The 13,887-nt window shown below is 37.5% G+C and overlaps 1 protein-coding gene across 16 annotated transcripts in view; it reads left to right on the top strand.

The window, feature by feature from the left end:
* ank3a (ankyrin 3a) overlaps nt 1-13,887 on the top strand; it is a 95,055-nt gene that overhangs the window by 34,736 nt on the left and 46,432 nt on the right. For 6 of the 16 annotated variants that reach the window (XM_051867159.1, XM_051867161.1, XM_051867171.1 and 3 more), the window contains 14 exons: nt 298-495; nt 872-970; nt 1,173-1,271; nt 1,710-1,808; nt 1,957-2,154; nt 2,310-2,408; nt 4,011-4,109; nt 5,137-5,334; nt 5,413-5,511; nt 5,650-5,748; nt 5,830-5,928; nt 6,888-6,983; nt 8,729-8,801; nt 9,132-9,170. In XM_051867159.1, the coding sequence (XP_051723119.1) occupies nt 298-495; nt 872-970; nt 1,173-1,271; nt 1,710-1,808; nt 1,957-2,154; nt 2,310-2,408; nt 4,011-4,109; nt 5,137-5,334; nt 5,413-5,511; nt 5,650-5,748; nt 5,830-5,928; nt 6,888-6,983; nt 8,729-8,801; nt 9,132-9,170 (1,594 nt within the window). Of the gene's footprint in view, nt 1-297; nt 496-871; nt 971-1,172; nt 1,272-1,709; nt 1,809-1,956; nt 2,155-2,309; nt 2,409-4,010; nt 4,110-5,136; nt 5,335-5,412; nt 5,512-5,649; nt 5,749-5,829; nt 5,929-6,887; nt 6,984-8,728; nt 8,802-9,131; nt 9,171-12,430; nt 12,761-13,887 lie in introns of those variants that run through there. The other 10 variants (XM_051867163.1, XM_051867162.1, XM_051867160.1 and 7 more) reach the window with 4 other exon arrangements.

Below are 13,887 nucleotides of genomic sequence, written 5' to 3'. Positions count from 1 at the left end.
CGTTGCAAATCCATTTGTCCTTCCTATGAGAAGCATGGCAAGTGATTGGAGTACGTCATCAATAGAACGAGGCATCAGTTTACTGTTGGGGATTTGTTGTGTCTTGTCGCACCACATCCAGTGTAGACAACATCACTGATTATAATGGGTTCTATTGTCTTTTGTCACATTGCGCCGCTCGCGTCCGGTGTAGACACAGCGTAAGACATAGGCTTTTGCCATCAAAAAATCTATATTGACCAACCACTATCTGTTAATCTTGTTAAATGGACATTGCTATTTTTTGGTTTACTATAGAACGGTCTGTCTCCACTGCACATGGCGACCCAAGGGGATCACCTAAATTGTGTCCAACTGCTCCTCCAGCACGATGCCCCCGTGGATGATGTCACCAACGATTACTTGACAGCACTGCACGTGGCCGCTCACTGCGGACATTACAAAGTGGCCAAAGTCATCGTAGATAAGAAGGCCAACCCTAACGCTAAAGCCCTGGTGAGAGCAAAGAAAAAAAAAAGAACCATACACAATCAAATACCTTCTCGCTGTTTCCTTTCTCTCTCTGCATTTCTTTCTAAGGGTGACTGGGTTCATTTTCCTGTGTTAACAGATGCAGCTGTATGAATGTTAATCTCTCACTTCACAAAGTGCAAGACAAATACACAGTTTTGCATGTTGCCATAGTAATACTGAGACAATTTAATGACAGTTTAAAATAAACCTGAACATCAGAAATAACTTGATGTGAGGTTTAAATCGATAAAATGATCAAAATCAACCAAAGGGAGGTTTTTGTGGTTACCCACTTCTGGTAAAGTTGGGTGTGGTGGTATTTCAGTCAAGCAGGGCATGTTTGTGTTCACATCAACAGAACGGTTTCACACCTCTTCATATTGCCTGTAAGAAGAACAGAGTAAAGGTGATGGAACTGCTGCTGAAACATGGAGCGTCACTGCAGGCAGTCACTGAGGTACGAGAGAGATATGAGGATTGAACGTTCATTAAAAATATATGTGATATGATATAGTGCCATAAAAGCACTAAAAAATTCATTGTCTAGTTCTGAATTGACTTTAATGTTTATAGTTGTAGTGTGTATATGTTTCTGAAATATAATGGAACAAGCATTGTTATAGTGAAGTTTTCATATTTGTTTTTTTGGTTGTTTGTAGTCGGGGTTGACACCCATCCACGTTGCTGCATTTATGGGTCATGAGAACATAGTGAAACAGCTCACGCATCACGGAGCCTCACCCAACACCACCAACGTGGTACGTTTCCTCTTTTAGTACAGTGTCACTCATAGACATACATTCTGTGAAACTTTTACTTTTGAAAAAAGTTACTTTTGGATTTTCTGTCATTTTAAACATTCTATCATACACACAACTTTACGTGTTAGTATATTGCATTGTTCCGTCTCAATCTAAATTAATACATATGAAATTATATATTAGTAAGAAAAAAGTTTGGTTGATATCTTTTTTTTTTTTAATTAATATTTTAATAGAATTTGTATAATTGGCTGTACTGCATTAAAAATACTCCATAATGTTAATAATATTGTTATATATTATTTATAATTCGTAATTATTAAATTCTTTATAGTTATTCAAAAATTCTTTATAGTTCATTTTGAAGTAATGTATTAAAGCTTGCAAATCACATGCACTTTATCAAATGTTCTGGACACGAATGTTGTATCGTAGAGAGGTGAAACAGCACTACACATGGCAGCAAGGGCCGGCCAGGTTGATGTTGTCAGATACCTGCTACAGAATGGTGCTAAAGTGGACATCAAAGCCAAGGTGAGACACACACAAGCTCCAATTTGAATAAACCAATGTCCACATCCTGCCACACATACGATTAGAACATGACAGATGATAAATGTGCTTTGCAGTTTTGCCTCTCATCTCATCTCTCTCTCTCTCTTTCCATAACAACAATTTCTAGGATGACCAAACAGCCCTGCATATAGCTAGCCGTCTGGGAAAGTTGGATATTGTGCAGCAGCTGCTGCAGAAGGGGGCACTACCCAATGCTGCCACCACCTCCGGCTACACCCCTCTCCACCTCGCCGCCCGTGAGGGTCATCAGGAAATAGCAGCTCTCCTGCTGGAGCAGGGAACCTCCCTCTCTGCAGCAACTAAGGTGTTTGTGTGTTTGTGTTTGTGCTGTGTGCCCACATACATCGGGGTTAAAACATCTCAGACTGAATAGATGATTCAAGCTGACTCTGTCATGAGAATCTTTTTCACAGTTTTTTGCTCTCTTTCCTTCTTTCATCCCCATATATAAATCCACAGAAAGGATTCACTCCCCTACATGTGGCTGCAAAGTATGGACAGTTGGAAGTGGCCAATCTTCTACTGCAGAAGAAAGCTGCACCGGATGCAGCAGGAAAGGTTGGTGAACATATGCATATATAATGCATATTATGCATGGTTGGGTCACATTTGAATAGTGATGAAACATTTATGAGTCCGCTTGTGCATTTCATAATACAGCTTGATCTTATCCCAAATGGTGCACTTGATGTGGACTTCACTTGGGCTTGTCAAAGTCCAAAATTGAGGCTTTCGTAAAATATAATATAATATAAATATAATGAAATATTTACATTTGAAATGTTTCTTGTAAAAAGGCATTATACATGGACACTTTTGAAAGGCTTCAATGGAGAAACCTGCTTTTTGTAGCCAGATGGTGTAGTTACAACATCTACCAGCAGGGGCTAACTGGGCCACACTAACCAGCCAAACCATGACGCCTTAAACCACAAGGACAGAGGGCGGCATTTGGGACAGGGCCTTCATTTGTCTTCATCTTGTCTGTTGATCTGTGTCAACCTTCCTCCAAATGGTTCCTCACCAGTCTTAAACTACAAAGTATGGTTGTCACCCACATAACTAGCTATATTGAGAGAATCACAGAGCTGACGAGTTTTGCTGTTTTTCCTAAGTGTCATTACGTCGTCTGTGCTGTCATGAAGGTCTGGTTTCCTTAACAAAGATTAAGCTTTTTAATAAGTACAACAATAGTATACAGATATACATAAATATTGCACAGAAGCTTAATCTGTGTTAAGGAAAGACACACTCATCCTGAGAACGGGTTTTTTTCACTTCATATTATGTGTGAGCTCATTTCTGCTTGCTTAATATGGAGGCCCAAACCTGCAGAAATTCTAAATAAATACACAGATAGATAAATAAATGTAATAATAGGAAAATAAATAAATGAATAAATGACTTGATAAAACAAATATAATTTTTAATTAAATTTAATCCTGAATTTATTTTTGTATAGCTTTTTACACTGAGAAAATATTGCCAATCCAGGGCAGCATTTCCCAAAAGCATTGCAAACCTAGGTTCAGATGAACCTAGTAAACCTAGTCAAGATTTTCTATGTGATTACAAAACAAACACAGGCATTAGACTAGAAACCTAATGGCCACTGGGTGTCTTGGTGTCATCAACCTAAAATCTGAATGAATGAATGAAAGAATAAATAAATAAAAGAATAAAAATAAATACAGAAAATAATAAATGAAGAAGAAAGTAATACAAAAATAAATTCAGCATTAAATTAAATTAAAAATGAATTATATTTGTTTTATCAAGTCATTTATTATTTTATTTATTTTAATATTATTAAATTTTTATACATATTATATATTTTACATTTTATATATTTATTTATTTCTAATTTCTGCAGGTTTGGTCCTCCATAATCTTAATGTGGTTTGCTGGGATTTCTTCCCTCTAACTTTAACATGGTGTGTGTGTGTGTGTGTGTGTGTGTGTGTGTGTGTGTGTGTGTGTGTGTTTGTGTGCGTGTGTGTGTGTGTGTGTGTGTGCGTGTGTGTACATCCATTCGTGTGCACACCCATGTACTGTATGTGCTGACATACATGCATGCGTCTTATCTATGTTTGTGTGTATGTGTGTTGCATGCTGGCGTGGGTGCTTGTGATCATGCTGGGGTCTGTGTGTATATTGTAGACTGGGTTAACACCGCTGCATGTGGCTGCTCACTATGATAATCAGAGAGTGGCTCTGTTACTGCTGGACCAGGGAGCATCTCCTCATTCTGCAGCGAAGGTACGAGATTGGGTTGCTGGTTTAACCCTTCCATGCTGTTTACCATTGAAGGTCTAGTGTAGCTATTACTGACCCTACATATCAAATCACATCTCACAGCACAGTTACAAAGTGCTGTTTGTGACTTTGTTGCCATGTTCAAATCACATTTGTAGAGGATGTCATGAAGGCTGAAATTGCATAAAATCTGATTAACTTTAAGGAAAATAAAATAAACTCACACAATCTGACCCACAACAGCACGGAAGAGTTGTTAAACAGGCCATTGAGCTCTGCAGAAGTGTTTTTTTTTTTTTTTACTTATTTTTATTTTGTGTTACATAAACATATGTAAACATATCTAAAACATGAATATGGGATATTTTATTTTAGTAACAAATTGTGTAAGATATAAAGGTTTGTTGTCAGAGATATGTATTGAATTAATTTTATTATTTAAATTTTGATTATTCGGACTGAGTGGCTAAAGGGACAAGGTTATGCTTTGGTGTTCTCTCTCTTTTTTTTTTTTTACACAAATTTTCTCAGAGGAACACAGAACTTTTGGGATTAAGTGCAAAAATTCTTGGGGAAACACAAAACTGAATACAAAGTTTCTCAGGTGAATGCAAAAGCATTGCAAGCTAACACAAAAGCAATGAAATATACAATCTCATATTTTTTCCATGACCTTATCCCTTTTGATTTATGCTTAAGGAAATAATTTTGTTTTTGGTTACATACTAGATATGTTTTTAGAGCATTTTTAGGTATTTTTATGAAAAACAAGGCAAAAAATATGGATTAAGTATATGATTTTTTTTGCAATTCTAAATTTCATGGCTTGCTTTTTCCCAGAGTTGATGTACCTAGAGTGATGTTAATGTAATCTCCATGATAACAGGCTGGGAATTTGGAAGGGAAAGAAATGTGTGGTTTGTCAGGAAAAGTACTAGAAAAAAACAAGAAAAGATTGCTTGCATGCATAATATTTCAAATAAAAAAATTACTGAATCTTTGCATCTTGTTTCTTTCTCATTCTCTGTAGAATGGCTACACGCCTCTTCACATTGCAGCTAAGAAGAATCAATTGGAGATTGGGACAACGTTGCTGGAATATGGGGCGGAGTGTAACACAGTGACCCGTCAGGGAATCAGCCCTCTCCACCTGGCAGCACAGGAGGGCAGTGTGGACCTTGTCTCCTTGCTGCTTAGCAAACATGCTAATGTTAATATGGGCAATAAGGTAAACATACTTACACTTGCAGAGCACAATATTGGGGAATAAAAGTAGTTTGACTCACTGTTTGTGTTTGTAAAACAGAACGGCCTCACGCCGCTGCACCTGGCTGCACAGGATGACAGGGCAGGCGTTGCTGAAGTGCTGTTGAACCATGGAGCGGAAATTGATGGCCAAACCAAGGTCAGTGGTCTGATTTTGTGGTGCTTCCATAGATTACATAATCAGCAAAAGCAGACTGATTCATTCAGTGGTTCATTGTCAACTGTGCTGTCTGTATCAGTGTCTATTATTCACTTGTCCTTCTTATTCTTCTAATAGAGTGGTTACACTCCGTTGCACGTGGCATGTCACTATGGCAACATAAAGATGGCCAACTTCCTGTTAGAGAATCAGGCCAGGCCTAAGGCCAAAACAAAAGTGAGTCTGTTTGTAGCTTGTCAAAATATATATTATCTTGTTTTACTTGAAAACTGACTCTTGCTGTTGTTCTGTGCATAGAACGGTTACACACCTCTTCACCAGGCAGCACAGCAAGGCCACACCCACATCATTAATATGCTGCTTCAGTATGGAGCTTCGGCCAATGAGCTCACAGTGGTGAGTACTGAGGCATTTTTTTTTTTTAAAGAATTGTATCATTTATTCAGCAAGAATTAATTTAATTGATCAAAAGTCACAGTAAAGACTTTTACATTGTTAAGAAAACTATTTTAATTAAATGGTGTTCTTTTGACCTTTCTATTCATCAAATGATCCTGAAAAAATGCATTGCGGTTTACACAAAAATATTAAAGTCAACATGAAATCAAAATGGACATTTCCCTCTTGCAACGATATCTCTTCTCTTCTCTGATGACGTGTTTACTGGTGTAAGGGCGGGACAGTCTGTCACTAGCATCAATAGCAAACCACAACAATCCAATGATCAAATCAATTCCCAATGGACAAAATCATGTCCCGCCCTACATTTTTTCTTCCTTAAGAAGCCGTTTCACTCAGATATTCAGATATATCATTTTCAACACTGATATTATTAAGAAATGTTTCTTGAGCACCAAATCAGCATATTAGAATTACATTTTAAAACATATTCAATTAGAAAACAGTTATTTAAAACGGTAATAATACTTCACACTATTACTGTTTTTACTGTATTTTTGATCAAATAAGATCAAATGATCATAAGAAACATCTTTCAAAAACATAAATAAAATTGCTTACACTTTATTTTAAGGTGTCTTTGTTACACTGTAATTATACATTTAGGTACTGAGTAATATTAAGTAACTACATGTACTTACTATAGGATTAGGGTTTGGTTTGGTTTAGGGTTAGTAGCATGTAATTGTGCATAATTTATGGTTATTACTATAGTAACTACATGTAACATATGTAACAATGACACTGTAAAATAAAGTGTTACCAAAAATTCTTACAGACCCCAAACTTTTGAATGGTAGTGTACCTTTCACATCTCTCTCCTTTACTCAAGAAATGCCTCATTTACAGATAATACAGTATCCAATCATTTTTTTGTGTGTTTGTGTGTGTGGCAGAATGGGAACACGGCTCTCTCTATCGCTCGGCGACTTGGGTACATCTCCGTAGTGGACACGCTGAGAGGAGTTACAGATGAAAACCTCACTGCCACGGTAACATCCCTCAACATCCTCTACCGCAGCAACAATGTCCACAATTAACTTCACATTTGCATTCTGTGTCATTTGCGCACCAACCAACTGCATCATGCAAATCACTTCTGAGCATAGTGTCTGAGTAAAGAATTTAATTTTTACATAATTTCATAATTTCAGTCCAAATTACACTGCCCCCTAATAGTCGACTAAACGTTAGTCAACGAGAAGAGGCTTAGTCGACCAAGATTTTATTAGTCGGTTAGTCACAGAAAAAAAAAATCCACAGGAAGTGGCGAAATCATGCAGTCCATGAGGGACAGATCGTTAAACACAAGGGGTCCTTGTGGTGATTAGTCGAGTAGAAAAAATCCAAACGTTCGCCTGTCATCCGTCAACCTCAAATATGGCTTATCATTTGAAACATGTAAATAGTAGCAACCTTATATAGTCGCTCTCTCTAAAGTTAACCTAGATAAATGTGCACTATTATTAGGTGCATATTCAAGTGTTTGTGTGGAGTGTGAAAGCTAAAGTCTAGCGTGCTTTACTCATAGTCATTTTTGTTCATCCAGATGAGAGTAATACATCATTCCAAACTGTTTTATTTGTGTACACTCACAATAACAACAAAACGTTGTGCTTTTGTAAAATAAAGATAACAAACAGGATGTGCTTTCTGCCATCTCGGTCTCCCTGTACTGCAGCACGTCACATAAATAAACTGAAACTTAGCATATAGTCTACTTGCCTCATAGACATGAGAAATATATCTATGGAAAGTTTGAAGTGTCTACTTTTAAACAAACCAATTTGAATCGAAAACAAATACTCTCTGATTATGTGATCCATATGAAAGGTTTATAGGCGCGTTCACTATAGCTGTGGAGATGACTAGTCAGCATCGTCAACTTCATCTTTGCAGCCGACATTGACTCAGAAAACACTATAATTTATTAATAAATGCTTAAAAGGTTTCCTTGCAATTTTTCCCAACACATTCAAAATCATTACACTTGCCGGTGCTTTGTGGCAAGCTTTATGCGTGTGCTTGAGCATGAGGCATATATTCTGCCCCCCATTATTTAAAGGGATAGTTCACCCAAAAATGAAAATTTGATGTTTATCTGCTTACCCCCAGGGCATCCAAGATGTAGGTGACTTTGTTTCTTCAGTAGAACACAAATGATGATTTTTAACTCCAACCGTTGCGGTCTGTCAGTCGTATAATGCATGGCAATGGGAACTCCATCTATAAGAGTAAAAAAAACATGCACAGACAAATCCAAATTAAACCCTGCTGCTCCTGACGACACATTGATGTTTTAAGACACGAAACGATCGGTTTGTGTGAGAAACCGAACATTATTTATATCATTTTCCACCTCTAAAACACCACTATGTCCAACTGCCTTGCGCATCCTAATTAGAATATTGGATATACTGCATTTTATTTTTCAATCGATATTGGATATTTAATCATTCATGTGCATTTCTTCTATTTTTACATTTAGATTACCTTTAAAAACTGTAAATGATTTTAGTTTTTACGGTTATATTTTTAATTAAATCTGCAATTTATTGATTATCGGCCATAACATGAAAACAACATCCAAAATTTTTACATCGATAGTTTGTCAGTATAATACAATAATATGATACAATATATCAATATAATTTGCCCTTTTATGCTATTTATTCTTATGGGAGTCTCAGTATCTCTAACTTTTGTTGTATTTTGCATGTTTTCCATTTTTGACCAGCCTGTAACTGAGAAACACAAGATCAATGTCCCGGAGACCATGAATGAGTTCTTCGACATGTCTGATGATGAAGGTACAGCTGAACTAGTGCTGATCTAAACACACATGCACACACAATGTTTCACTTTTTTTCTTTGTGAACTTTATAGGTTTATACTGCTGAAAAGAGCTCTTTATCTGCTGTGACCATATGCACGCTGAGTCAGTGAGGCAGCTGTTGAAATATTATTTAAATTAGTCTGGCCACCAGTGTTATATTCAAATTTAGTTATGTTGACAGTTGCCCCACTTGCTTGCACCATGATCACTGGGCTAACACTATATGCCTTCATTATTCTGTGTGACAATGTGTGTGTGTGAGCGTGAATGTTTAACCTATTGCTGTGTACTGTATGTTTGACAGCTGTGAAAGATCATGAAGCCCAGACTGATGGGGAAGAAGGTACACACTTTCACAGCTCTGTTTTTTTCTCCCTTTTTTAATCATCCCTCGCTTCACGCACACACTCGCTCGGCTTAGATGCGTTCCTCTCGCCTGGCTTTGCAGTGTGCTGTGTGTGTTTTCTTGAGTCTGTATGCACATGACCAGAGTGTGATTGCTGTAATTTCCTGTGAATGCTAACTTGACACGCAGTGTTTTTCATAACTATAAACACATATTTACAAATGCTCACATGTAGAAACACAATAACAGATGCCCACAAAAGCCTGTATGTGACTCATATGGTTGCCTGGGATACAGTGAAGCTGACGTGCAGTGGATCAGGAGGAGAAAAAAAACACTCCACGTGTTGACTATGATGTTAAACTCTCTCTCTCTCCTCTCCTGGTGCAACACTGAAATATTCATGAGCTTAATGTCCCTCTCTGCACCCCTCTCCATGGTTACGCAGAGAGCTGAGGGTGTACGGTTACCATGTGTGTCAGCAGATATGCTTAGAATCCCGCAGGTGACACTGGCTTGGCCCACAGGTGTCACCCCTCTACCTGAGAGCGAGAGAAACATGCAAAATAATCAGAGAGGGATACAGAGACAATCTTGGAATATAATAAAGCAGTAAAATGCATAAGTCTAGTGTTGAAACTGCTGTCTGAGCAGTATGCTGAGAGGTTAAGTGTGCATTAGTGCATGTGTGTGCGTGTGTTAGCAGCAGACGCCTGTAATATATCTATAGGTTATCCTGTAAGTTGTCTGTGTAATCCTGTTGAGCTGTGCATGTCGTTCAGAAGCAGTGAACACTGCACCTTTGATCTCCAATCTGATTTTGTTACACACATACACACATCTGTTTGTTGTCATATAATGGTGGAGACTGACTAATGATGTCTATTGTTTTTATTTTATGCTAATTACCTTAACCCTAGCCTTTCCTTATAGAAACCTTTTTGCATTTCTAGATTTTAAGATGATTACATTAACTTTTAACCAGTGTTATTTTAGTATTATTTATATACTATTATAGTTTTTATTTTTATTTTGAATTGGCCTTTATTTTTGTTTTCAGTTTTCATTTCAATTTTAAGTAAATTTTTTAGTCATTTTGTTATGTGCTTTTTGTCTTTTTTATTAGCTTTTATTGTTTTAAAATATAACTATTTAGTTCAGTTTTTAGTTTTAGTTTTTATTTCCAGTTAGTAATTTTAGTGCTTTAAAGCTGCTGTCCGTAATTTTTTTGGTTAAAAATGATCCAAAATCAATTATTGAGCAAGTACATAACCAGCCAGTGTTCAAAACTATCTCCTTACCTTAGCTGGATTCACAACGGTAAGCTTGTAATAATGTTTTATAATTCAGATGGTACTGGTGGGTTTTCGCGGGAAATTCGAGCATGTCGTCATTTGTCTTTGCGTCATTGCATCATGTCTGTTTACATAAAGAACGAGTCCCAGCTAACTAGGCTATATAGCATGTGAGGCAGATCATTTATAGCCTTTTCTCACAGCAGCTGCAATAATTAAACGTATCATTTAGATAGCGGATTGTATATGACAAATTAACGTTAGAGATTAGACTGTACAGAAATTGAAATCTACAGCGCTAATACACACTAAATACACATAGTCACGCAATGCTGATGTTGTTAACATTAACAATTTGAGACAAAAGTATAGCCTAACAATAATAATTTGCACGGTTTGACGTGATCCGAGCTAAGCGATCATTAGATTTAATCACCATTGGCAGCGCATTGTACTGTAATGCTTTTTTTCCCCCTCAGTTGGTCAGAACAAAAGTGGCAGACATGTTACTTACTTGTTTAGATGACATTCTCCAGTGAAAATTCTTACTTTATTAATACTTCAAGACTACAATCTGTGATTCCGAAGTACAGTATCCACACCGGTGCAGTGACTGACAGCAAACATTAGATACAGCCGCGCTGAGGAGCCGTGCCAATACACAACCCACGTAAAGATGATAATTCCGCAAATAACTGCAATTGCAGGTTTCAAACAGAGATGGCGATAAAAAGGCAAAACTTACGGACTGCAGCTTTAACTCAAGGCAGCATTTTTAAAAATTTCAACCAATGAATTTCCATGACTTTTCCAGTTGTTTGTGATGACTGGAAAGGGGTCACTTAAAATCATTTTATTTTTAGATCATTCTCTATTTTCTTTAATTAAGAAATTTATGAAACCACTTTTTGTCATACAAATGAAATCATAATTGTTATTCAAAAACTTAGCTTTTTAAATTTGCTATATTTTTCATTTAATGTTTTTGTTTTTTAAATTATGTTTTAAAATTGTATTTACATGAGTATCCAGGCCTAGAAATCACACTTTTTAAGTTCCCTGATATTTTCCGGGGCTGTGTGAACCATGTGTTTAATCCCTTCATTACACTGCTTTCATTGTTTTATCATTTTATCACAGTGTAGGTCAGTTTAATAGTCATTGTGGGGACATTTCATGCATTTAAGCAAAGCCTGATCCTTCCCACACAAAATAAAGTGCCAAATACATCTAAATACACACATGGTTAAAAGAAGATGATGTGTGCATAACTGTAGGTACAGTATATACTTGAGAGAAGGGTGAACTTCCTTACAGTTATGTAATGTTCTTTCGCACTTTGTAATGAGTAGAACGCTCTACAGTAGACATTAGCTGATAGAACTTTACCACATGTAGACACAGACTTGTGGTGCTTATGAGGCATGATAAATTAGCATTTAAACAGCTGTATTAACTTTTAAACGTATAATTTATTCCGGCTGCATTTTGATAGTTTTAGTATTAGTTATTTAATAACAACACTGGAACAGACCTGTTAACTTTGTAAGATTATTTCATTCTGAAACCCCCAAATTAGGGTTTTTTAACACCTACAATACTGTCAAGCATAAAATTATTCAGACGTGAGCATCTCAAGCAGTGAGGACCACTTCAGATCTCCACAAGTTAGTTTTCAACATGTTTCTATATAGTGAGAATTTTTTTTTAAATATTTGACCCTCAGAAGTAGCCAAACCAGCACACACACACATGAGAAGTGCTTGCACTGTCTCCCTCCCTTCATTTTCCTGAGAGAACTATGTTGACAGTACTTGGTGTCTTATTACCACCTTGCACTTGCTGCTAGACCTGCAAAATCTTCAGCAGCACACACACACACACACACACACACATACACCGGACCTGCTCTGTTTCTGCGCGCGCGCCTGTTGTGTGTGTGTGTGTGTGTGTGTGTGCTTGCGCGCACGCGGGAGGCTGGAAAAAGAGCAGAGCTCCCCTGACATGTGAGAGTGCAGCTTTGGTAGATCCTCCTTCGCTTGACCCAGGCTGCCTTGTGATTCAACTTTTACCGGGCGAATGAACGGATGTAAATTTCGCACATCCAATGCCACGAGAGTTCTGGTCGACTCGGGACGACCGACTCTCACATGACCAACCGGAATAGACCAACCTCACCATCACTCATTTTCTCAGAGGATACAGACTTCATTGAAAACTGAACGAATAATCGGGGGAATACGCTAATAACGGATATATCAGTATCGGAGTGGGATATGGCAGCGCTTTTATGTGAGTGTTTGATAGGGATTGTCGGTGTGTCAGAATACTGCGGTGTTTTGGTGCTCTGCTGCATACAGTGTTCACCGGCTGGACGCTGCTGGATATATTCAAATGTACACTTTTAAAACTCACAATGACGTCAAATGCCGTATCTTCTATTTCTAGACAGGGTCATCTAGTAGTCTTTGTCATGAGTGTTCGTTGTCATTAAGTCGTTAATTCGGTACCGGAGTAGAAAGGAATTAGCGAGCCTGTTTGGGAAACGGAGGAGTTCTGTAGCGGGAGGGGAGGGGCTGCAGCACGGAGAGAGAGAGGACAAGCAAAAGTCGCGTTTATGAGAGATACGACAAAGATGTTGGCTGTGTCTCAAAACCTTGAGAACCTTGCCTACCCTGATGTCATTTTGTGCATCATCTTGTAAAATAACGACAGTCTGAAAACATTGAAAGCTGTCTGCCTAGACGGCGTTGAATGTTTATGATAATGTCTAGTAACGTTAGTTAGCAGCTAACGAGATTTGAGACGCAGACGTTGCTTTTTATAAGTGTTTTATCGCGCGGCAGTAGTGACTATTTGTTTGTTTTTCGCGAGTGGTTTAAAATATAACTGCTACAAAAACCGTTACAATTGAATTTGTTATTAAACTTTACAAACCAACATGCCTAAACTGTATTGCTGGTGCAAGTAGATTGTCTAGCTGTTTTGACTATCTGAAAAGTGCCCAATACCCACTTAAAACTAGTCAACAGAACAGCTAACCATCTTAGGTGGGTTAAAAAGTTTTTTCCATTAGACAATAAAAGCAGATACGGGCTATCATAAATCATATAATGTAAAACATTAAATTAATTTAATCTATATTATTTTTTTATTGTCATATATATATTTATATATTTCCCTGAAAACAAACTGCTTAAAAGATGCCAGCCTAAGATGATTTGCTGGTCTTACCAGATTTAATCTAGTCTCCTAGCTTGGCCTGCATGTACGTGCTCCAAACCCCTCTAAAACCAGCAAACAGACCATGCTAAGAGAACTGCAAACCGGCATAGCCTAGTTTTAGTGGTTTTTCATCAGGTTTAAGAAACTTTTTGGGCTGTGATGGAAATGTGCTTTATAGCAGGAGACGCAGTGGT

Source organism: Ctenopharyngodon idella, chromosome 17, assembly GCF_019924925.1.
Source record: "Ctenopharyngodon idella isolate HZGC_01 chromosome 17, HZGC01, whole genome shotgun sequence".
NCBI classification, from domain to species: Eukaryota; Metazoa; Chordata; class Actinopteri; order Cypriniformes; family Xenocyprididae; genus Ctenopharyngodon; species Ctenopharyngodon idella.
Note: the sequence above shows the minus strand (reverse complement) of the source record. Positions and strands in the feature narration are given on the sequence as shown.